The sequence below is a fragment of the Podarcis pityusensis genome, assembly GCF_964106645.2.
Source record: "Podarcis pityusensis genome assembly, chromosome: 2".
Classification (NCBI taxonomy): domain Eukaryota; kingdom Metazoa; phylum Chordata; class Lepidosauria; order Squamata; family Lacertidae; genus Podarcis; species Podarcis pityusensis.
Genome location: NC_138029.1, coordinates 15949460 through 15974301, shown reverse-complemented (window position 1 = coordinate 15974301; position 24842 = coordinate 15949460). Strand labels below are relative to the sequence as shown.

General features: G+C 43.9%; 1 protein-coding gene, 1 long non-coding RNA gene and 1 pseudogene across 5 annotated transcripts in view; 2 read left to right on the top strand and 1 right to left on the bottom strand.

Annotated features, from left to right (window-relative positions):
• The window catches only part of LOC308471099 (leucine-rich repeat-containing protein 3 pseudogene), a 226852-nt pseudogene extending 226502 nt beyond the window's left edge, over positions 1–350 (top strand). The window contains exon 4 of the transcript XR_013991575.1: positions 91–350. The product of XR_013991575.1 is annotated as a leucine-rich repeat-containing protein 3 pseudogene (transcript). The remainder of the gene's footprint in view (positions 1–90) is intronic.
• Positions 1–23547, top strand: part of SP1 (Sp1 transcription factor) — a 28743-nt gene extending 5196 nt beyond the window's left edge. For all 3 annotated transcript variants that reach the window (XM_080994507.1, XM_080994508.1, XM_080994506.1), the window contains exons 4-6: positions 12823–12991; positions 14494–14693; positions 16308–23547. In XM_080994507.1, coding sequence (XP_080850633.1) covers positions 12823–12991; positions 14494–14693; positions 16308–16621 — 683 coding nt within the window. In that variant the 3' untranslated portion in view covers positions 16622–23547. The remainder of the gene's footprint in view (positions 1–12822; positions 12992–14493; positions 14694–16307) is intronic.
• The window catches only part of LOC308471154, a 36927-nt gene continuing 32995 nt past the window's right edge, over positions 20911–24842 (bottom strand). Inside the window, exon 4 of the long non-coding RNA XR_013982717.1 lies at positions 20911–24054. This is a non-coding gene — a long non-coding RNA (uncharacterized lncRNA). The remainder of the gene's footprint in view (positions 24055–24842) is intronic.

Sequence of the window (24842 nt, the reverse complement as noted above, 5' to 3'; positions counted from 1 at the left end):
TATGCCCAGTTGCAGGTTGTTTCATATTTGAGGACCACTGTTTCAGAAAGTTTTAAAAATGTAAAAATGTAGAATGTCCATATCTTGCAGTATAAAAGGTAAAGGTACCCCTGCCTGTACGGGCCAGTCTTGCCAGACTCTAGGGTTGTGCGCCCATCTCACTCAAGAGGCCGGGGGCCAGCGCTGTCCGGAGACACTTCCGGGTCACGTGGCCAGTGTGACAAGCTGCATCTGGTGAGCCAGCGCAGCACACAGAAACACCGTTTACCTTCCCGCCAGTAAGCGGTCCCTATTTATCTACTTGCACCCGGGGGTGCTTTCGAACTGCTAGGTTGGCAGGCGCTGGGACCGAGCAACGGGAGCGCACCCCGCCGTGGGGATTCGAACCGCCGACCTTTCGATCGGCAAGCCCTAGGTGCTGAGGCTTTTACCCACAGCGCCACCCGCGTCCCTCATCTTGCAGTATACCATGGCACTAATGCCAGTTATAATAACATCATAAATTTACGTTGGGACCTTCCATACAGAAGACTATTTATTACTTCTCATTTTATTTCACTAGTAATAATAATAATAATAATAATAATAATAATAATAATAATTTATTCTTTATACCCTGACCATCTGGCTGGGTTTCCCCATTAATATTCTAGGTAGATTTAGATTGCTGTTAATGCTATGATGGCTGGCTGCCTATAAATATACTTTATAATGCTTGCGACTATGTAGAGAGCTGGCCATTTCTGGAGTGGCCAGCCAAGTGGCAAAGCAGATCTGGCACACTTCCAGCAACCATTTTTGAAATAATGGAGTTGTGGAGGAGTGTAAAAAAATGCTTCTCTTATTTATTTCTCCACAGAAGCTGCTTTTGTGTAGTATGATCTCATGTAGCTGCAAAATGTGTAAATACCAAATCTGAACCCAACACCTAGATCTTTTCCATCCAGTCACTTCCCTCCTTCCTGGTGGAGTGATGACCAGATGGAAAAGACCCTCAAGTTTGGCTGGATCCACAAAGCTGCAGCACACACACACCACAGCATGATTAAGTAGTGCTACAGGGAAACACCTTCCACCCAGCTGCAGAAAATGTCCTAAAGCAAACCCTTGCCCCCAAGATCTACAGAGATGGCTGAATGTCTTAGGCTTTGCCATGTTTGGAGGGTCTGAGGGCATGGGGAGAAATTGATGCCATAAGTGATTGGCTCTCCACCTGGTTGCATTAACCAAGCTGTGGTTTATTTATTCTTTTTGAGGCTCCCTGTGTACAATCAGTCATTTAAATGTGGAATTTCCCTCCCTTTGTTCATGTAACGTAACAGTATAACACAAGATTTATAAATACAGCCACTGGTTAGGGATCCAGTCACTGTGTTCCCGCTTTCTGAGATCACTGTTTCCAAAGTTCACTGAGGATGCTTTATGCATTGTGAACTCCTCCCTTGCTCAGTGATATCAGTGGATGGCAAAGAATGTGCAAGTAAAACCCTTGTGGCCTGGGCATAAGAGAAATTCCAGAAGCTGAAGAGGAGGGGTGGGGGAAAAGAATAAACATGCTGTGTTGAGTCACAAATGCCAATGAGCTCAGAGTAACTCTCAAATAAGTGTGTCCAGGGTTGTAGCCTGGCTGTGTTACATTCATTCTTGTGACGTGATGTGGAATTCAAAAGATCTGAAACCATAAGATAATAGATATTTATTACATTTACTTTAGGATGAGACCTCTGGGACTTGGAAGCAGCAGAATTGTAGCTTTTAAAATGAATAAATTGTATGCTGTTGACACAGGGCTAAACTGCATGTTACAGTGAAGCTTAGTATTTAGAGTTCCTAACATAATTCCCCTTTTCTAAAGTCTGAGGTATGGGCTGCTGAGAGGGAGATATAATCTCCCATATACCTTAGTGCAGGCACCCCCAAACGCGGCCCTCCAGATGTTTTGGGACTACAGTACAGTTCCCATCATCCCTGACCACTGGTCCTGTTAGCTAGGGATGATGGGAGTTGTAGTCCCAAAACAGCCTGGGGAAAACAGCTTGAGTTTGGGGGTGCCTGCCTTAGTGCTACTCAGCTATTACTCAAACACCTCAGCTGCTATTGATTATAAGTGGAAAAACGTGTGGACTTAAAGTGGTTTAATCCAAAAAGTTTTCCTCTTTTTGAGGAGGAGTAGCTCCAGGGGCACGGCTGGAGGGGAGTGCTGCTTTTACCAAAAAAAGATTATGTCCTTCACCAGACCTTGATAGATAGTCCAAGGATAGACCACATGCCACTGTGACGCTCTTTGTTGTTGTAGATGTCTGACCTATGTCTTCAATCATAGAAGCAAAATAATGTGTGAACCAACAGCTCATTGTCCTTGGCCATGGCTACTCCCAGGATCTGTAATGCTTAAACAGGGATGGGGAATCATTTCATCTGCAGATGTTTCTGGACTCCCAATTTACATCGCCACTGACTTGTTAGCCATTCTGGCTAGTGCTGATTGGAGCTGGAGCCCAGTAACATCTGGAGGGCCAAAGGTTCCATACCCTTGCTCTGAAACATGCACAGAAATCAAGGAAGGTTGCTATTGCTAAGATGTAGCTGGTAGGTGCATTGCCCTCATGAATGCAGATGTGGGTATAAATAACACTTGGTTGCAATGCAGTCCAGCCTCAGCCTGCCTGTTACATATGATAGGTGTCAGGTTGTGGGTAATAACTGGGTTTTTGTGTCACATTATCTGCAAATACAACCCTTGTTTTGCATTTGCATTTCTTAAAAATGAGAATAAAGTGTTTTAGCCCTTTTTGTTGTAGACAAAATAAACCCTAAAGCAGTGCTGACCAAACTTGGCCGTTCAATTGTTTTGGGACTACAGTTCCCATAATCCCTGGCCACTGGTCCTGTGAGCTAGGGATGATGGGAGTTCTAGTCCAAAAACAGCTGGAGGGCCAAGTTTGGCCACCACTGAAGTGTCTGACCTTAAGTTTTCCAGTAGTACAGGCATGTCCAAAGTCTGTTTGGGGGGGGGGCTAATCTGGCCGCCGGTCGGTTTAATCTGGCTCCTGTGGCAGTTTATTTCCTGGGGTAAAATCCTAAAAAACCCTCGACAACTTCAACCCTAAAAAAAAGGTCAAAAACTTTGGTTGGCCCTCAGAGCCCTTCACTTCATCAAATCTGGCCCTCTTTTTAAAAAATTTGGACACCACTGGTCCTGAGCTGTGCAGTTTCTATCTCTTTCTCCTACAAGTCTCTTAGGCAATTGGACAAAGGATAGTTGTGTGAGCTAAGTTGAGATTTGAACTAGGAACGGCTGACTCATAGCTGAACCCCACCAATTGGATTCATAATCAGTCCAGCACAGACAGGGCATTGCATACAGCAGCTTTTGCTGACTGGGTGCCCTCCGGATATTTCAAACTACAGTTCCTATCAGCCCCAGAACCATATTGGACAGGCCAACTCCATCAGGCCTTCTTGCTCACTCCATCAGTTCTGGGGTGAGAGACCAGCTCCATCAGGCACCTCCTGCCCCTGAACTGACAGCTGGTCATCATAATAGACAGCTGTTTAATAGACAGCTGTTTAATAATTGGTGCCTTAGTTCAGGTTTAGATTTTCCTCTTCCCTCCCTGTCCCTCTAGTGTCACCTTGTGGGTAGGGTGTGGGGTACAAATGCTGTAAGTAAATAAATAAGATAAAGGAGATTTTTACACAGTTATACAGTGTGGAGGTAGTTTGAATGTATATTTAGAAAGACAAAGGAAGGATGTAGTATGGCTATGATATCACTTGAAATGTGTAGCATTCAGAATGGCACAAAGGCTGCCATTTGTTACAAAGGGCCACTGGTGAGCAAAAAGCATGATTCTGTTGCAAACAGTCTACTCTTAAGACAGTAGATTAAAAACAAGGCCATAGATTTGTATGAAGGTACTCTAAAACTAGCTGTTGGCACTCAAAATGTGCAGCCTTGTTTTGAAAGAGATCTAATACTGCTTGGAAAAAGTAATTCTGTTTGGAGAGCCTGTCTTGTTTGTTCTTGCTCCTATTTTGCATTGGTTTCTGGGAATGGTGCATGTTTAAACATTAAGTAGTGCATTTGAAAAGAAGTCTCTCCAGTGAGTTGGAGAACCAGAGAATGATTTTTAAGTGTTGCCTAGTTTAGCTTCTCTTTCTTTCACAAAGGGTAATTAAGCTGCTTTGGGGAAACTGTTTTTGTAACGTGCAGAACTGCAGGTGAGGTTTTTGTTCTTGGCATCTTTCCACATAGCTGCTTGTTTGCAAATGTGTCCCTCATTAGTAGTCATGGTTTAGTGTACATCCTGCTTCTCTCACATTGTGGTGTATCAGATTTTCATGCTGAGAGGGCTAGATCACATTCAGATTATTATAAGAATATTGTGTCCTCAAAAATACGTTGAGGCAGTCTGAACTCTGCACCAAGAAAAGTGAAATTCTGTAGCTCACAAAAATGGCATATTTACTTAATTTATTTTTGATTAACAGTTTCTCATTCTGTAAATTGTGGGCAAGGATGTTTCCAGGGCAGTAAAGTTCTGCCTTCTGACCACAGGAAGCCTTATTGAGCAATTTGTCTGGCTGCTGAGATTTCTACAGGCATTGCCCACACACTTCAAACATATCTTCACAGCCGCAAGGGGTAGATTAAAACACCTTTGTTATAAAAAGGGGGGGGGGGGAGAGCTCATTTCCCTACAAAGCTGAATTCAATGCCCATTGCCACTTTTCTGCATTCCTGCATGTGCACAGCCCGTTTTGAGCCTACTGAATGTGATGGTAGAGTATGGGGTAGTTGGGAACAGGGCATGGTTGTCGTGCCTCCAGTACATGCCTTATTTTGGTTTCTTTGAATGCTTGTTTTGACACAGTCTTTCATGTTATAGCTGCTTTTAGCCGTTCATTTCCTTTCCTCTTCTCTGACTTCCCTTCGAGTTGCCAGCATCCTATTGCCCTGATGCAGGGTTTCTCAACTTGGGTTTCCAGCTGTTTTTGGACCACAACTCCCATCATCCATAGCTAGCAGGGATGATTGGAATTGTAGTCCAAAAAGAGCTGGAGACCCAAATTTGGGGTCCCATCCACCTGTCACTTTTGGCCATCTTAAGCTGTGATTCATCATGTAGGTGAGACTAGTCAAACTACTGTTTTAGTGTAATCCAGGCCACTTCCGGTGATAGAACACCACATTGAGTATGACTTACTAATATTCAGCATGGTGATTAGCCAACACTGAGCTAGTTTGCGAAATTAAAACACACTGAATGGCAAGTTTGAAGAGAGACGAGGATGTTGGTTAAAGAAACAACAGTGAGCCAAAAGGCAAAAATTATCTTTAATTCATTCTGCTCAACTAGAGAGCAAATGTATTCTAAGGGATAATTCATGGTAGCCATGTGTGAGGTTTAGAACAATTATTATGTTTTATTTAAAAACTAAAAAAATACATCAAAGGGAGCATATATATGAGCTGCAGTTCATCATGCTTGTGAAAAAAATAAGCAAGTTTTGCAGATCACAACACATACGTGTTGTGTCCTAATTCTTTCTGGCATGGTTCTTCAAATAAAGCAAGCTAGAAAGTTAAGCTTCTGAAATCAAGTTGTTTGTTCAGGAGCTAACAGTGCAACTTTCAACTTGCTCTGTGGCGAGATGTGGGGCTCTTGCCTCTTCTTAGTGCACAAGATATTTAATAAGTGAAATGTTTTTTTAAATAAGGAAAGAGTGTTTGAGTACACAGAATGTCTAGGCCCGAAGACAACTCTGTTCTTTCAGTGGCTCTGCACAAACGTTCATTGTGCCGTTAGGCCATGAACAAGGCACTAAGGAAAATTGCATGACTGTGTTCCAGTTTGGGTGCTTGCTTCCTTTCAACCCAAAGGTGACTAGGAATCTGTGACCCTCCAGATGTTATTGGACTACAACTCCCATAAGCTAATGTTGGCATTTGATCGTGTTGATAGTCCAGTGGAAGACATTTATTTGTAAAACTGTTGTGCAAGGGGTGGGACTTTAAAAAGTTATCTTGGCATAGATATTTCTTCACAGCTGGATAGCTAAGTTGGTTAGACCAGTGGTTTTTAACCAGTGTGCCATGGCACCCTGGGGTGCCTTGAATGATGGTCAGGGGTGCCACGGGCAGCACTGGCCTCTGTCCCTCTTTCCTTCCCTCCCTCTTCTGAAGCCTTCTCACATCTCTGTCTCCCAAAGGCTTGCACAGCTGTTTATTGCAGCAGCCCTGGCTATAAGCTCCACAGACGAATGATGTCTCTGGGAGGCACCTCTCTTTGGGGTGGGGGTGGGGGTGCAGTTCAGAGACCAGGGGCGGCAGCAGTAGCTGCCCAGAGGACTCCCAAGGAGAAGGGAGAGGAGGCTGAGGGAACACTCCACAAGGGAGGGTGTTCGAAAAAGGGTGAGAGGCTGTCAGCTGTGCAGGCAAGGGGTGACATAACTGGGCTCCTGAGCCTCATAGGGGTGCCACAGAAAGAATGCAGTTGGTAAAGGGAGCTGTGGACTCAAAAAGGTTGAATACCTCTGGGTCAGAGCATAGTGCTGATAACACCAAGGTCGCAGATTTGATCCCCATATGAAACAGCTGCATATCGGGTTGGACTGGATGATCCTCAGGGTCAATTCCAATGCTATGATTCTATGCTTTCTGTAAGGGATGTGCTTTGGGTAAGTTCATCAATGGGAAGCCACATGGTTCCCTTGGATTGGAGTGCAGGAGAGACTCATGAGCTTTGCATTGACACAGAATTGCCCCCACCTACTCTCCTGATAGGGATGCCGGTGGTGCCCAGGGCTTGCCGATCAGAAGGTTGGCGGTTCGAATCCCCGCAACGGGGTGAGCTCCCATTGCTTGGTCCCTGCTCCTGCCAACCTAGCAGTTTGAAGGCACATCAAAGTGCAAGTAGATAAATAGGTACCGCTCTGGCGGGAAGGTAAACGGCGTTCCGTGTGCTGCTCTGGTTCGCCAGAAGCAGCTTAGCCATGCTGACCACATGACCCGGAAGCTGTACGCCAGCTCCCTCGGCCAATAAAGCGAGATGAGCGCCACAACCCCAGAGTCGTCCGCGACTAGACCTAATGGTCAGGGGTCCCTTTACCTTTACCTTACTCTCCTGATGTCTTGGATGGCAGTTGGCGGGGGGGAGTTCGTATATAACACAGCAAGCACTGAATTCGTGCTGTCTTGCTCATGGCAAACTTTCCAAAACGGCTGGCCGTGATCACCGCATTAAACAAAAAGTTAAAGGAATCCTGGTAACACATGGTAAAAAAAATAACAACCTGACACATTTTAATCCTTCCTCTTGTATTCTTCCTTAACTCATACTTGAAGTATGGGGCAATATTGGCTTCTTTTGTTGTTGTAACACTCCAGTCTACTTTGTGAACATGTGTGCTGGCACCAACCCTAAAATAAAGCAGTTGAGCAAAACTCACTTTATTTGGAGGAGAGGTTCTCAGAACATCTAGTCATTTGACACAGCGTTGACAGGTTTTTGGCTTTTAGTCCCAAGTTACCAAATTTTTCTTATTGATGACTCTGCAAACTTTTAAGCTTCGAGTCTAGCACTTCATTCAGAATGAAGAAAGTGTTAATTTTGTGTGTGTATGCAATAAAGTAGAGAGATCGGTGTTTAGCAACTTTGTGAACTTCGACCAGAGGATTCTTGGGCAAGAACTGCCCTCTTTAGCATGCCCACATTTTCTCCTTTCAGTTCTCTGCTCAGTGGATGATAAGCAGGAAAGACACCATGAGAGAGGGAGGGAATTAGGCTTCTTGGTTTTGAGGATTAGCTGGTTTCAGCTTGCCTGACAAGAGAAGTGGCCTCAGTGACTGGGGAAGTTGCTTGTTCCTGACCTCCCCAAGCTAGCAGCTGTAGCCTTTGAAGGCCTTAAGTTGCAGCCCTCCCTGCACCGTGGCCAACTCTACAGATGCCCTTGTTGGATTTAACCGTAGCCCCACCTCACCCTAAGAGGTTAGAGTTCAGACTTCCCTAGGGCATCCTGCTTCTCTTCCAGCTCCAGTTGCATTGAATCTGTTTTTTGTCCAATTAGCCATTTGCTACTACTTTGGTCTAGCTAGCCAAAAACTATCCATGACGTTGCTGGAAGGGTTCGCCTGTAATTGATAGCCATGTGGGCACTTCCTAGCTTCTTTATTCTTTAAATTTTTCTGGGTGGCAAACTGTGGTATCCACTCATTTTGCCTTGATGGTGCAGGTAATTCAAGGTTGATGGGTGTAGAAAATCTGCTGCAGTCAGAGTATTCTGGCTGTCACAGAATTCTACAGAGGGTTTTGAAAAGTACATGAATTGACTTGGTAGTTTCTCTCGTTCTCATTGATTATAAACTATGGAGTTTTTCCATAGAGCTGTCACCTGGAAAAAAAAATTAACTGATCTGTCATCTGCCTCTTACAAGTCAGACTTCAATATAGGTTCCTTTTGAGATATTAAAAAGAAAGGGAACTGGGGACTTTATAAGCAAAGAATATCACATAGTTTTTGAGTGGAGGGCATAATATTGTCTCCATTCTATTTAGTGATGATGTAATGTAATGGAAATAGCCTTAAGAAATAAAAATGTGTGTGCCCTTAACTCTCAGCCTCACTTTGTTTAGAATTGCCCCTGCAGATGAATCAGCCAAAGCTTTGATTAATCTGTGGTTTAAAGCTTGTTCATAATATTTTTTCTTCAGCCATCATCTTTGCTACTTGCAATGAATTGGACCTGGATTGTGAGCTGGTATAGGGAACCTTAAGGAAGTGAGGTGTATTATTGTCCAGATGAACACGGGCATTCTGTGAAAAGCAGAAGAGCAAATGCCTGATAAGAGAACACCTGTGACTTCTACTTTAGTGCTGGAAGGTAGTCGAATAAGTGGGATCTAGAATTTTCCGTATCCCTCTTTGCGTATCTTATTTTGAGGCTTGGAAATTGAAACGGGAGTTGGGGCATGCCAGGGCTTGTGCAGACACTGCACTTTATCCCTTGGCTGCTAGAGGGCATTGCCAGTTTTGACTTCAAGATAAACTCTCAACAAAATAAGAATTAACAAAAGAGACAATCCGGGGCAATTTGCCCAGAGATAAGTGAGGATTTGTCAAGAAACAACTACCATCTGCACCAAAGGCATGGACTGAGAACATTAGGTGCAAGAGCAGGTGACAGGCATGGCCCTCCACAATTGTGTATGTGGCATTTAGGATTCTCTCCAATCCATATCTGCTACCAGCCCTCCTTAAGTACTTTGCTTGCCTGGATGGAGAGGTGTGTAGAAACATCTGTGGCTGGAATGCAGCCTTTATTCTGGCCCTGCCCGCCCACCACTGGCATGCACTCCCCACCAAGTAACTCACAAGGAAATACAGCCCTCAAGTTGAAAAAGGTTCCTGCCTCTAATGTAAGGTAATGTGGGGACAAAAGGCAAGGCAAATAAGCCTTAAAATGCAACTTGTTTACAAGTGTACAGCAACAGACGCTGGAGGGCAGAATTCAGATTCCTAGAAGCCAGCGTCAGGTTCTCATTTTCCATAGATTCCCGCCCCCCAAACTCTCCCCTGGTGTTAGAAACAAGATACGCAATCTTGAGAAACTTCATAGTCCTAACTGGAAGTAAATTAAGTCAGGCATCTGGACACATATAAGTTTTATTGAGAGCTAGAAGCCCAGCACAGATTCTGAAGACTGGTGTATGACAACGCCACTGTCTTCAGTAGGTCTCAAATCTCAGTGTAGTCCTCAAAAAAAGGTTCAGTAACTAAAGTGAAGTAATCTTACTCAGAACTAGCTCCACTAGTTTTGTCAGATGTTTCTATGTCTACAAGAAACAGCAAATAAAAAAGAATGGGCACATTTTAACTCATGTTGGATCCCGGTACCTAATATTGCAATTTACTTGGCACATGAATCAAACTAGATTTGAAGCTCATTATTACTATTCACAGAGTAAACAGAATAAAGTTTTACACAGCAATAAGTATTTCTTTCATATGCTTGCCTCTTCCTAAAATAGTGTATTATTATTAATAATAATAATAAAATTTTATTTATACCCTGCCCTTCCCAGCCAAGACTGGGCTCAGGGCAGCTAATGTAGTAATGTAAATCTTCTGCCTCATCACCAGTACTTCATTTATTTTAATGCGTCATTTCCTCACATTTATCCCATGTCTCTTTGCTTACAGTCCTGGTATTGTACCATTTTTAAATTTCCACCTGGAACCAGATTTTTCTTTAGTGTGGCGAGCTAATAAACAAAAACTTGAGAGTTGTACTTTAGTCCAGTTTACAATTCAGACATACTGGTTTAGCAGGTCTCATGTTTGCGCAACTATCCGGTGTTACCGATGTCAGAACTTCCTTGTACGGCATGTGACTACTCAGGGCAACACATAAGCTTGTTAATAGGGAGGCGAGAACATGTTACTTAGACCAAAATGCATTGAAGAGATAAAATAATTCCAGTGGTGCAATAGGTCAGTGTGTCTGGCTACTAACCAGAAAGTTGGTGGTTCGAGTCCACCCAGGGATGGCTGTGCGCAGGATTCCTGCTTTGTGCAGGTGGTTGGACTAGATCACCCTCAGGGGATCCTTTCCAACGCTACAATTCTATGTTTCCAACACACCCTTGTATTCAGTAAATCCCCCCACCTCAAAAAAATCCCCAGGCATAAACAAATATTCTTTGCTGGGTCAGATCAAAGATCTATGCAGGCCAGCATCCTGTTCCTCACAGTGCCCACCAGATGTCTCTAGTAAGCTCAGATGCCCGGGCATGAGGGCAGCAGCCTTCTCTTTCTGTTGTTCCACAACAAAGGGTTGTCAGAGGTAGCTGTTGATAGCTGGCAGTGGAGATGAGTGTCCTAACGCCTAGTTCACAATTGTATAATGCACCAGTTGTTTGTGAGGGTGTTCAGCCCTCCACCCCCTTTTCAGTGTAGAATAATACACTAGCCTTGGCCTGTGCTGTTACAAGATTATCAAGATAATTCATTTGAAATACTTTGAAAACTTCAAAACACTATATAACATGCTGAGTGTCTAACCTGGGACCAGAGTGTGTGTGCGTTTTACTAGATAACCCCTATGGCATAGTCACCCCCCCCCAAGCATTACCTGAGAATCACACCCACCTTAGACAACGGTGCATGTTTGTCCCATATTCTTGAGTACTGTGATGGCATATGCATTGCAGGTTGATTGACAGCAATGGCTTTAAGGAGCGATTGTGTATCTTTTAAATGGAAGCCGCGTTGCAGAGCTAACTGCGCAATTTGTATTGCAGACTCCTAACGGCTTTATGAATGCCTTGGTCCGATGGAAATGAGTGAGCTGGACCATACTACTGGCATATGCTAATTGCCTCTGAAAACAGATTGCTCAGCCTGCTGCGTTTTGCATCTGTTACGATTTGCGTGATATTCCTCTCCCCTCCTCACTCCCCCCAATGCGTGAAAATAATCAAGCAGCGAAGCTTGTAGGAAAATAAACTATTTGGGAAGTGTAGCGGGGAGTTATGGAAGAAGCAATTAGATGACAGCATAAGAATGGCCCAATAAAATGGAAACTAAAATTGATAGGCTTGAAAGTGTCCCACTCATTCAGGGTTCCCCTCCCTTTACAAAATGTTTTATATCCTTGCCTGCATTTGAAAACTCATCAGTGTTGTGCTATAATTCCTATGGTTTTTGTAATTGGATATTGGCTTTTGAGAGAGAGGAGGAAAGAATATGGTGCATGGGCTGTTAACAGATGATTTTTCAACTTTATGTATGCTTTCTGTGATCATAGTAATTAGCCAGCTAGCAGGCTCCCAGGAAAAAAACCCCCCTGATATCTTCCTTAGGAGAAGCACTACTTAAACTATTCTCTCTCCCAGCCTGCTGTATTTATTGCCTTTTCTCTCTCTATTATTGGGATGGTTCGCATCTGTTTTGCAGATTAGCTCCCCGGGTGCTACTACAATCATTTCCCGTTAAACGGATACTTTAAAAAATCTTTCTGTTAAGCCCAGCACTTTGTAAGTTCCCAAACAAAGAAACTTGAACAAAGCTGTAATGTGTAATACATAAGGTGAAAACTTTCAACTTCAAAAGAATCTAGGCCCCAGTGCAACCTACTGTAGTGGTGGGGATTTAGTAGCTTCAGATATTTTTCATATTCTTAGACAACAGTACTGAGTAAGTACTGCTTTGTCCTCCAGGGTGGCTACAAGGAGTTAGGAAGTGTTCACTTCGTTTTGGATCAGCAGCAGTTTGTGTCTTCTGAACCCAAGAAGCTGCGGTTAATCTCAGCTGTGGTTTAAATGAAGGTAGCTAACTTTTGACAAACCTTAGTTAAGATGAACCACAGTTTCAAGCTTAATGATGAACTGCAGTTAGTCAAACAGAGAAGCACTGTGCACACAGCAGGACTTTGCCTTCCTCCTTGCACAAGCACTCGGAATCTGCTCTGGAGGGACCTCCAAGCCCCTATAGCAGATTTTGAGAGTGCATGGGGGCTGCAGGGGAGAGGAGGGGAAAGAACCATTGGGCAACATGCGAATGGGAATTTTTTTGGAAGTTGCCTGTGGGAGATGCAAGAACTGTTCCTCATTGGAAAATGTGAAAGCTCTCCATTTGCTCTCCAAAGAGTAATTTTCTCATTTCCTTTGGGGCGGGATGGGGAGAGAAACTACCCAGACAGCTAAACTGAAAAGCTAAATGTGGTGTTGGTTTTAACCGGATTGTCCTTTTTCTGTAGGTTGTATGTACCATTGCCATTTTGATAGTGAAATACAAAGCAAAATTGTTTTCCCGCAGGTGATCATAACACCCACCTCAGCCTTCATGGCACCGGTGGCGACGGGCTGGCTGATGATGGGGCAACCGTTGAAGAAGGAGAGGCCAGCCCCGACGCTCAGCCGCAGCAAGGTCGAAGAATGCGCAGAGAAGCATGCACTTGCCCCTACTGCAAAGACAACGAAGGAAGGTAAGGTTGTGCAGGCATAGCATGTGTCATTAAAGTGTTGTGCGCTGTGGTGCAAGTGAGGGATGGAGTTGGTTTGGAGTTCTTTTGTCACCTTTTGCATTCAGGACTTTCATAGCAGCAAGTATACATCCTCAAAGAATACTGGGAACTGTTTTGAGGAGGAGGAGAAATATCTGCAGGAGGGTAGCCAGCCCTCCTTGTTCCCTCCCAAAATTCCTGGGTTCCATGTGGATGGGGTGGGAGAGAATGATTTGTTCAACCATTTTATTTGCTGTGACAAGAGTCTTAGCCACATTCACCCTGCTGCAAGATTTCAGTGCTTAGAGCTGCCTGGGTAGGATGTTGGTGGTTTCAGGCGAAGTTGTGCATCTTGTAGCTCCATGTAGACCAAAGTTTTGCCAGGGTTACATGACGGGGAGCTACAATCAGGCTTATGTTGCCTTTGCTTATGTTGCCTTTGCAATACTAACCAAATCAAGCATCTCCTGGCGCTCATGGGAAATGAGGTGTTCATTTTCTGGGTGCTAGGAACCAATGGGGAGCCTTCCAACAGTACCCATGGATTCTTTCCTCCACCTCTTCTCCAGCACGATTCCTCCATTACCATCTGCGTTTATTTTGCTGTCCCATTTATTTCCTACATTTCCCCGCCCAATTATGGATCTGGGCTTAAAATAAATAAATCACATTTCCAGAGCCGAATAATGTAGCATCTGCCTATACCAATCCAATGAATGAGCGTAATTAACTGTGCTACAGAAACTCAACTTCCTTGTTGTAGCAATTAAACATAAACTGCCTGTATTCAGGACATGAAACCTGCACAAGCAATTAGTGTAAAGTAAAGGTAGGGGTGGGAATGAGGTAATTTATGGCCATTGTTTAAAATATTAGCCATAGATGAGCAGAGAGCACCTGCTTAGATATGTTTGTTCAGCATTTTGCCTTTCAGCCCACTAGAGGCCTCTCAAGGTGGCTTTCAATTGAAATAACCATCACTTAAACCAGCAAAGAAAAATTTAAAGCACACGTATTTGAGATAGGGAATTGTCTCCTTGTAGTTACAGGAGCTATTGACTCTCTTCCTGATCTCTTAGAACAGGCTGGTCTATAAATCTGCTCGAGAGACTTGAAAAATAACTGTCCACTAGTGTGGGAATCTGATTGCAAGGCTGATAGTAAGTGGTCTCGTTGGCCTTATTATTTGTGTAGCTGTAAAGCATCTAATTTTAAAGGGAGATCCCTGTTATATTATTTTATTGGTTTAAAGTGGGTTAGAAGTACACAAAACACACACACACACACGTTTTAGAGACTTGCAGGATGTAACATGATGCTGGTCTCAAGGTAAAGACAGAATTGGGAAGGGATTCAGAAGACGTAAGAGACTGAGAAAGCACATTAATATAACTGGGATTTATTCACTTAGACATGTCTAGTGAAAATACACTGAGTATTTGCAAAAAATACTAAAAGGATTCTATGTATGGAACTATTTTTAGGGGCACTGGGGATCCAGGGAAAAAGAAGCAGCACATCTGCCACATCCCAGGCTGTGGGAAAGTGTATGGGAAGACATCTCATCTGCGTGCCCATCTTCGGTGGCATACTGGAGAGCGGCCGTTTGTGTGTTCCTGGATGTTTTGTGGCAAGCGCTTCACACGCAGCGATGAACTGCAGCGACACAAGCGGACACATACAGGTAAGTGCAAGGATCTGGTGTGGTTTGAACAAGCAGCACCATCAGCTCAGGGCAAAGGAATGATTGGAACAAGTGCTGTAGGAATGTTGGAACCCTTCGTGAATGCAAGGCTGATCTCATCCAGCGGAACCCCAGAATTCCCTAGTGATGTGTTTCTTATAAACTCCGGACTCCAGCTGCTACAGAGTCCTTGCTAAAGGGCAGATAGTCATCCTCTCTGCTGTGGATTGAAGACCCTTCTTCAGGCTATGAATGAATGAATTAATTATTTTGGTCACAGACCAGTTCCAGCTCGCATACAAAATCAGGGAAGTCATGAAACACAATAGGGATACATTTAAATTTGCAGTTCGGTATAACAGGGACAGTACAGATAGAGCAGCAGTTAAAAATATATAAATTAGATCTTACTAAAATATAGTGAGTCTTCAGGCTATGGTCTCACAAACACAGGAACAGTATCCAGCAAATGTGTCCTGCCAGCACAAGGATTACTGCTTGTGCAGTGAGGAATCCCCCCACTTTCCTCCTCCTCCCCCCCATACACTGCATCCTCCCTAAATCTGCTGTGGAAGATTTGGGGGATTCCCTAGAACAGATTTGGGGGAAGTTCTGTTGCACAAACAGAAATCATTGTGCTGACAGAACACATTCGTTGGATATTGCCCAGGTTTAAGAAAAGGGGAGATGTTATTTTTATAGCATCCGTACCCTTGCTCACTCCACATTTCAGCTGTGTCCCAATTAGAGCAGAAATATAACACATTAAGAACTACAGCTAGTGGAGTAACTGTATGCCAGAACATTGCAATTTAAATGTTGCACTACGCACATTCCTTTAGAAGCTTCTTTTTCAGATGCTCCTTTGCATATCATTTGTAAAAACACAGTTGCTTTCCAAAATTTGCTGAAGCTAAAACAAACGCTACTAAAAACGTGTTTCCTATAATGGTAGATGAAAGTTACTATAAATCAGCAAATAAACTTGAGCAATAATGGAAATACTTATGAAAATATGTTGTTGTTGTTTTTTAAAAAAAGACCACACCCAGCAACAGGCATATGCAGATGGTGTAAGGCAGATATCACTGAGAAAGACAGTTAGAATGGATGCTGTTTCAGAGAAGGCCATGCCTTGCGTGCTAGCTCATCTCACTTTGCACATGGGTGTTCCCCAAAGTGAAGCCCTCTCTGCAGATCTTAAGGAAGTTTGCTGGGATAAGGCTTCTCTTGAGACAACACTGGTTCTTAGTTATTTAGGATCATAAAAGTAATAACCAGCACTTGACTTGGACACAGAAGGAAATGGGCAAGAATTTCATCTGCTAAAATAGGTGCTGTGTATAGCTAGACATTGTCAACACACAAGCACTTGCATTCCACACTAGTTGAAGCTTTAGATCCATCTTCAAAGGCCACTTTGAGAGTGTCTTACAGTAATCCAGACAAGGACACAAGAGCATGGATGGTGGTAGGGGCCAGATTCCAGCTGGTTTGGAGTACCACTTGCTCACTTGCTATAAGCAAGTGCTTGCTGGTGGAAGGGCTTTGATCTCTAGCCTTTTGAGTGTGGAGGGAGGTCTATGCAGTCTCATCCTCATTTCTTTTCTGCAGGGGAGAAGAAGTTTGCCTGTCCAGAGTGCCCCAAGCGCTTCATGAGGAGCGACCACCTCTCTAAGCACATCAAGACCCACCAAAACAAGAAGGGGCCCAACAACGTGGCCATGGACGTCTCTGCCGTCTCCATGGACACCGGTGCTTCAGCAGAGGGCACTAGTGGGGCAACACCCTCGACCCTAATTGCGACCAACATGGTGGCCATGGAGGCAATCTGCTCCGAAAGCATTGCGCGCCTTGCCAGCAGCGGCATCAACGTCATGCAAGTGGCAGATCTCCAGTCAATCAACATCAGCGGCAATGGATTTTGAGGCACCGCGGACTGCGTGGTGGAGGTGTTGTGCAAACGTGGGATACTCAAGGTAGCAATGGGTCCAAGGGATGAGATCTTTCATTATACAAAAGGTGAAAGATTAGGGACTCAGCTGCACCACCCAGCCTCCAACCCCCATTGTGGTCTCCCAGGAATACTGCTTGCAAAATAAGGCCTGCTTGCTGTCCAGGTCAACCCTCAGATGCCTGATGTGATTACCTGGGGAAATGATGGAGATGGCCCTGAGCTGTTTGACTCGTTTTGTTTTGCTCTCCCCCCACCCCCATAAAAGTCCACCCCCTTGTTAGGTACCCCACATGCCATCATGCCTTGGTTCTAAATGTATATGATCATTGAAATACTTTTTAGCAGAAAAAAAATCTATATTATTATTATTATTATTATTGTAATTATATAAAGCTATAAAATATGTTCATTTTGATGAGAGGTTAAAATTGCTGTGACCAAAGTCTTTGGTCGTTGTTCAGATGCCTTAACTTGGAACTCCTTGAGCTGTTAGGTGGTGCTCAAGCCTATGTTCAGATGCTATATTGCATTTTACATTGTAAGTATAAAAACATAAATTTAGCTTTTTGTATGCTTGGCTTTTAGGTTTGTCTTTCTTCTCTCCAACCCCCATTTAAAGAAAAAACAATAATTTGGGTACTTTTTTTGTTTGTTTGTTTAACTTTATTTCCTTGGGTTTGTTTTTTGTTTGGTTTTAATTCTTATTTTTCTCCTTTTGGAGAGAAGTGCATCTGTGCACATCAGCTATTCCCCCCACCCCGCACGCCGCCATGTGGCAGGGTCCATGACCTGAAACATGTTCTATTCTGATTTTGTTGCAGGAGGTAAGCAATTAAGATGTATCCTGCTGCTGCAGTCACTTCTAGGCCTGTACATTTGGCACAAGCCCTATTCACTTTCTGATTTGAATCAGTCAAAATCTCATATAATAAAACCTGCAATGGAACTGAGGCCCAAGTAACCTGGTACACATGCAGATGATGTGCCAAGCATGTTACATATATGGTGGTGTGTGTTTTGAAAGGGTGAGCTCTATACTCAGCCAAGGAAGTGTGTACTGTGGGACAAGATAGATCTAGAGCTTTGTATCCCGTTGTGTTTTTGTCTGTTTGGTAGGTGAATGCTATACCAAATAGGAAAAGAAGATGGGTATCTTGGATTTGTGTTTATTTTTTAAAACCTCAAGCAAATGCATTGCACTTCTCCGGTTCTATTTAAACTGCCTTTGGTAGCATTCAGCTCCCTTGCAATATTGTGCATCCCCATGTGGGTGCAGTATGAATAGGAAATGCAGCAGCTGGGACTGGATGTTGTTGGCTATCAGCAAGCTACAGAAGATGTGTGAGAGCCAAAATAAATGAAGAAGGAAGAGGGTGCCTTTTGAGGAGCAACAGGGCCTTTTGATCTTAGCAGTATTTGGACATTTCCCCAGAGCCCTGGGCTTCAGTGTGAACCAGCCTGACATTCTATGCAGCACCACAGTTGGCCATACTCCGCCAGTGCCTTACCCTTTCTTTTTCCTCTTCGTCGTACCCAGCTGTTAACTAAAAGTCATCTCTTCTCCCCTTGGGCTATTGAAGCAAACTGCTTTCGCTTCAAGTAGTGAAGGGAAAATAGCAAATACTGAATTTCAGGAAGGTGACAGCTTTTACAGGCATCCTGTCTCTTTTTAACATCCTTCAGCAGGAGAATGATGCTTCCTGCAGTGCCTAGGCCACCCTTCTTTGCCTTAGAGTGCTCACAGGGGTCCGTGACTTGGTAGCCAGCCATTATGTTTGGCTGCCATTTCCATGGCCCCAAGTCCTGCCTAAAATGTTCTTTTCACGAGCAGTGGCCAAGTCACATCATTTCTACCTGCTTTTCCACTCTCCGGCACCCCCAACTGCCTTCCTTTCTCTGCCTTGTTCTACCTCTGTCTTCCAGCTTTATTTCACTTTGCCACCTCCCCCTGCACACCAGTAGCACCAGAAAATACGCACTATGCTCTAAATTACCAGCCAGTTTCTCTTCTGTCCCTATTCCAGCCATCAGTTCTTGATGCTAGCATGCCGTGTTTTAGCAAGACTGGCATAGAGCTGTGTTTCTGTTGGGCAGAGGTGGAGGAAATGACTCTGCCATCTCACTTCCTCAGGAGTTTGCCAGAATCAAGCTTGTAGTTGCTGCTGCTGACCGGGTGGCTGTGTCTGCAAGGCCCCTGGTGCACAGAGCCATGCTTTAATGATATGCAGTTTCAGAACATAAGGACATCTCCTGCATGGCCTGCAGTATTTGTTGAGCTGAGGGAGAATGGGAACCCGTCTTTAGATCAAAGGTATAAGGCAGGAAACTGTCCGTATTAGGAAAAAAAGGAACTGGTATGAGATTATGTTATGAGTTCTGCAGCACAGATGAATTATCCAGTTTTTTTGGCCTGTGAGCTTAGCTCTTCGGTTTAGCTTTCTTTTCACTGAGACAAAAGTATTAAGGACTCCCCTCTCTTGCTTATGGTTCTGTGAAGCTTGGTGCTTTTATCATTTTGCTCTTAGTTCAGTCACTATATCTTGTCATGCAGATATTGGGTTGCAAAGAGCAGGGCTGTACCATACGAAACAGTTCATGCCAGAAATTGTGGGCGTGTTTTGAGCATTATTAAATAGGAACTTCCTGTGCCAGCATAGAAAACGAGGCATTGGCATGCCAGTACCTTGGCTTCTTCCTCCATACCAGTGAAAAACCTTTGATTAGATTTTCACTTCAGTGCGTATGCACCAAATCCTCAGAGATGCGCATCAAAATAAATTGATGAGCCTCTGCTAGAAACATCCTTCTGTCAAGTTTTATAAGATTCGGAATTGCACCTGTAAAACTTGCGCCCCAGTGTGAAAGCAAGTATGATTATCACTTTGTACACGCTATGCATTCACTCGCTTGTAGAAAGACCAGTGAAATTGTAAGTAGTAAATGTTATGGCTTAAAGGGGTTTTATTTCAGCATGAGTGAATGAAAACTGTCTCTTGAAAACGTTCTAGTATCTCTGCTGGATTTGATCTGGCAAACAGATTGATCTTGCTGCAAGATCAGCTTATATGGCACCTTTTCCAAACCAGTGTTGCTTCAAAAGCAAGACGTTTTTCTGTGCCAAAAGGACTTTATGGGTACAGTCAGGTCAGAGATAGATTGTCCCAAGGAAGTAAGGATTTTAAAAGTATGAGTGGCTGTTTATTCTGAGCAAGTCTGCTTTTACAGTGATGGATCTTAAGCGTTCCATGAAAGTCAGGTTAACCATGTTGTTACTGAAATGACTGAACACAGGCTTTGGGAAGGTGGAGACAGGATATGTCCTTGGTAAGTAAAATACCACATGATAAGCAATAATACAGAAACCTCTGGTCCTTAATTTTAGTTTTTTCTGGGTCTGCCATTTCAGTCCCAGTGCTTCAAATTTATATTGACAGAGATGGTAAGGATCTCTTTTTAATACGCTGTACATTGAATGCTTCCCCTTTTGCCAGAAAGCCATGTTGTGTCTTCTAGAATGCCCAGAAGGTGTTGGTTTCTAATCAGTTGTCTTCAGCACCCATTTTCAAGCTGCTTTTCCTTAAGGAATTAATGGAACTTCATATGTTCACTGTTTAGAAAACAGTGAGCATCGCTGTGGTCTGTCCCAGTCATCCTTGTGGACTGCATTATAGGTCTGCTGCCTTGTCAATCTATTCATCTTGCCTATTCATCTTCTTGTACAGATTTTCTGCAGCTAAGGAAACTTATTTTCTTTTAAAATCCATAGGACATTTTCTTCTTTATTCTGAGTGTGGTTTGTTCAATCTCAGGCTCAGTGTGGCATAGGAGAAGAATCCATTGGTAGCCAATAGCTGGAATTTTGTCATGTTGTCAATTATATCAGGAGTGTTGTGTAGCAAATTGCCCACCCCAAAGGATATATTGGTCTTACTTGCTGAATCTTCGCAGTGTTTTTTTCTTTTTAAAGAGCAATATTGTCCAGCTTATACCACAGGGGTCACAAAGTAGAAACCAGGTGTTTTCAGCCCGTGATAGAAGTATAGGAAAACTGTGAAACTTGAACACTAAGGGTTGTTTTGTTCAATGCTAGTCCTGCTCAAAGTACACTCATTTAAATGCATAGACCTGTTAGTCATGTTTATGAATTTCAGTGGCTCTGCTCTGAGTATGATTGGCATTGGCTATAACCCTAAGGAAGGAAGTAGCTCTTGCTATAAATCCCTCTACTTTATTGAAAGTATTTGTATTTTTTAAAAAAACAAAAACAAAACACCAACAATCTTAATGATCTTTCAAAACTAGATGCATTGGAAGGGTAATGTTTTGGAAATAGCGGAAATTCTAGATCCCTTGGTAGAATGCAGTATTAATTTTCTCCCAATGTTTTACAAACGGTGCCTTAACTTGAGATGCCCCAGGGGCAGCAGTTTGTTGCACCTGCTTGCAGAATGCCACTGGTTCTCTCTGTTCATCTGTTTGCAAGAACTGAAGTCCAAAACAAGCCAAGGTGTTCTAGGCATCTTCCAAAGTGGCTTTATCTGCGGCAGTATTCCAAATATTTAGCAGAACCTCCAGGGTTGCTCTCTTACCAGACTTATGTTGTTTTTCCCAAGTATGTTGCTTCATCCATCCATCCATCCATTCCCTAGAAAATGCCCTCCACTCAGGTAGTATCCCACCTACCTGTCCTCTCAATATAGCAAGTTATCTGAAATGTGTTATCGTGCCCCATCTTTAAGCAAAGCAGCAGCAAAAGTTTTACTGTAAGGAAAAAGACATACTATGGGTGCCTTTTGTGGGGAGTTCTAAAATGACGCTTGCTTTTTAAAACTTTTTAGTTTTCTCATGGAAGTGGCTGTTAAGTTGAGACAGCCTGGTAAAGGACAGAGTGGCACTATTTTATTAGCATCGTGCTGTGGTTGCATCGTGCCAGTGGTGCCCAGGAGACATGGACTTCCACCTGTGTCCTCCGCATCTCTCCTGCTTCTCCTGTTGCCAAGCTGGAGTTGATGTTACTTACCTAGTGTCTACTCCAGGGGTCGGCAATCTAAGGCCCATGGGGGCCGTTTAACCGGCCCATGGACCCCCGCCGCCCACCCGCTTGGCTCCCGTGCGCCACGCTAAACCGGCGCGGAGCAGAGCGGAGGCTGCCTTCCACGATGCTGGCCAGCTTCCCATTGGCTGCAGGAAGCTCCTGCAGCCAATGGGAAGCTGCACACGCCTCCTCCGCACCGGAAGGAGCGCTGGAAATAGCATTTGCGCACACTCGCACTCAGGCCCACCATGGCGTCTGCGGGACCGTGAACCGGCCCAAGCCACAAAAACTTTGCCGACCCCTGGTCTACTCCCTGTCCCCCACACAGGTCAGGGCTCTGTTTCCGGAAGTCTTCATTCCTAGCCATGCCTGCTCACACCGCCTGCTTCTGTGGCACAACAGGGTGGGGTGGGGAGAGACCGGAAGCATCTTAAACTTCCTGTGAGGGATTCGTCTGCACCAGTGTTCTTCAACCTTGGGGTCCCCAGTACAATATTGGGCTATAACTCCCCCCATCCCCAGATGAGCGTAGCCCAACGCTCAGGGATGATGGAAGCGGCAGTCCCCACATCATCTAGGGACCTCAAGGCTGGAGAACGCCAGTCCAAATTGCCACATGTGTCTGCTTTATGGCTAGTGCAGGATTATGACCTATGCCAGAATGGCACCGTGACTCTTGCCTGTCTGTGCCGGTTGTGAGGGTCTCTCATGACTTGTCACTGCTTGAGCCCATACACACACTGCCTAGTGGCATACTTAGATAGAAGCATCATTTGCTGTATGCACACTGAAAACAAAAGACTCGAAACAAGTCACAAGTGGTTGGTTTTTTTTTCCCTGGGCTACCTCTTCAGGCTGCTGATGGGGTTTGGGTGTGTTGGAGAATTGCCTTATTGATTGCTCCCCCAATGGAGGGCGGAGGAAGATCCACGTCTTTAGGAAATTAGCATGTCCAGGAGAGGAATCCACACCTGACATGCTGGATCATTTGTGGCTTTTTGTTTGTTACTTTAAATAAATTTTAGGTTCGGGTGGCTTTATTTGTGGAGAATCATTCAGAGATGCAACTGCAAAGTGGATCTAGGAAAAGCTTTACTATTTGATTCCTCTGATTTTGTGTAAAGTGGCCCAAAATCCGAAACGTGCAAAGCGAAAGGAGAGGGGGGGACGACTGTATATTATTATTATTTTATATTTTCTTAAAATAACTTACAATGTTCTTTCTGGAATCAGACGTGCCTTTTCCTTTATATACAAGGGTTCTATATAGCCAAGCCAGTGCCATCAGCCTTCAGTGGCTCTTCTGTCGCGTTCTGTGCCTTCGAACAGCTTTGTCTAGCTTTAATCTTGTCACAGTCCAGTCTAAATGGGCAGCTGGAGTTCAGCAGTTAACTTATTCCCCCACCCACCAACCCAAAGGTAAAAGGATGAGAGCGCTGACTTTTTGCATGCTCTGCAATGGAAAGGGGCGGTTGTGGAGGGGAATGAGAGTTTCTGCCCAGTTGCCATTCCCAGGTTCCGCTAACGTTTCATAAACGTTTTTCATTATGTTCAGTGGCTTGTAATCCTCTTCCTTAGTAACCTGGCTGCCTCTGTCACCTCTCCCAGGAAGGGGGAAGGTGGGTAGCAATCTAAGTCGTCTTTGGTGCTTAACAGCACAGTTCTGCAGACACTTAAAGCCAACCTGTAACACTGGCAATAAAATAATTCTTGTCTAGCTGTGTAAAAGACTGTTTTATCTTGTAATAATGTATGTGCTTCTTTTTTAAAAAAAAAATCCAATTCCCGATGTAATGATGTCTGAAACACTTTTTAAAAGTGCTATTTTTGTACAAAGATTAAAGTAGTTTGGCTCCTTTGTATACTGATTACAATTTTTTTTAAATGAAAGGAATAAAACAAGTATTTACAGAGTTTGTTTTTAATCTGCCTAGTCACACGAGCAGTATATATTGCACACACAAACATAAACATGTGCCTTCCTTTAATATTTTATGGTATGCGTGCTTAGCCCCCAATCATTCCGCCTTGAATAACTCTGATTTCTAACCTTTTTCTCAGGCTTCTTTAGTCCTGTTTTTCCAGTCCTCACGTGTTAGGTCAAGATTCATGTTGACAGCAGGACTCTCTATCCTTTTAGCTCCATCCTTGCCCTTTGATGTTCCTCCTGCAAGACCCATGTAGTGTTAAAAGGACTAGTGAAAATCCAGGGGGAGAGTGGGCGGATTGTGACCTTCTCGCAAAACAAAGTTGACATAAATCACTTCTGACCATTGCTGCAGCCTGGCCTTCCGCATTCAACAATGTATCCATATCTGTGGACACTCAGCACGAACCTTTTGTGGCTTGCTTCTCTGCATTCTTATTAACTGAAAAGGGCAGCATTTTATTATTATTTTTTTAAAAAAAAGCTTAACAACTTTTGTGTCTGGATTTTCAATTCTTAAAATATGACAACCCTAATTATACCTCACCTTTTTCCCTGACACAAGGCAGCTTACAGATAAAAATAAGAACAGCTAAATACATGGGGAGATCATTAAAGAACAATTAAACATTGATACAATTAAAACGACACACACAAAACTAATAAAACAATATAAATAATTACAATAAAAACAAGGCATTTAGCTGTTCCATTAAAAGCCGTTAGTTCCCAAAAGCGTGTTTGAATATTTGAGCGTCAATGTGGCAGCCAGACTGGTGACTGGAGTGGCCACCGAGAACATATTACATCAGTCCTTAAAGACCTACATTATCTCCTAGTACGTTTCCAAGCACAATTCAAAGTGTTGGTGCTGACCTTTAAAGCCCTAAACGGCTTTGGCCCAGGATACCTGAAGGAGCGTCTCCATCCCCATCGTTCTGCCCGGACACTGAGGTCCAGCTCCAAGGGCTTTCTGGCATTTCCCTCACTGCGAGAAATGAGGTTACAGAGAACCAGGCAGAGGGCCGCCTCTGTAGTGGCACCTGCTATGTGGAATGCACTCCCATCAGATGTCAAGGAAATAAACCACTACAGTGGTACCTCAGGTTACAGACACTTCTGGTTACAGACTCCGCTAACCCAGAAGTAGTACCTCGGGTACTTTGCTTCAGGATGAGAACAGAAATCGGGCTCCGGCGGCGCGGCAGCAGCAGCGGGAGGCCCCATTAG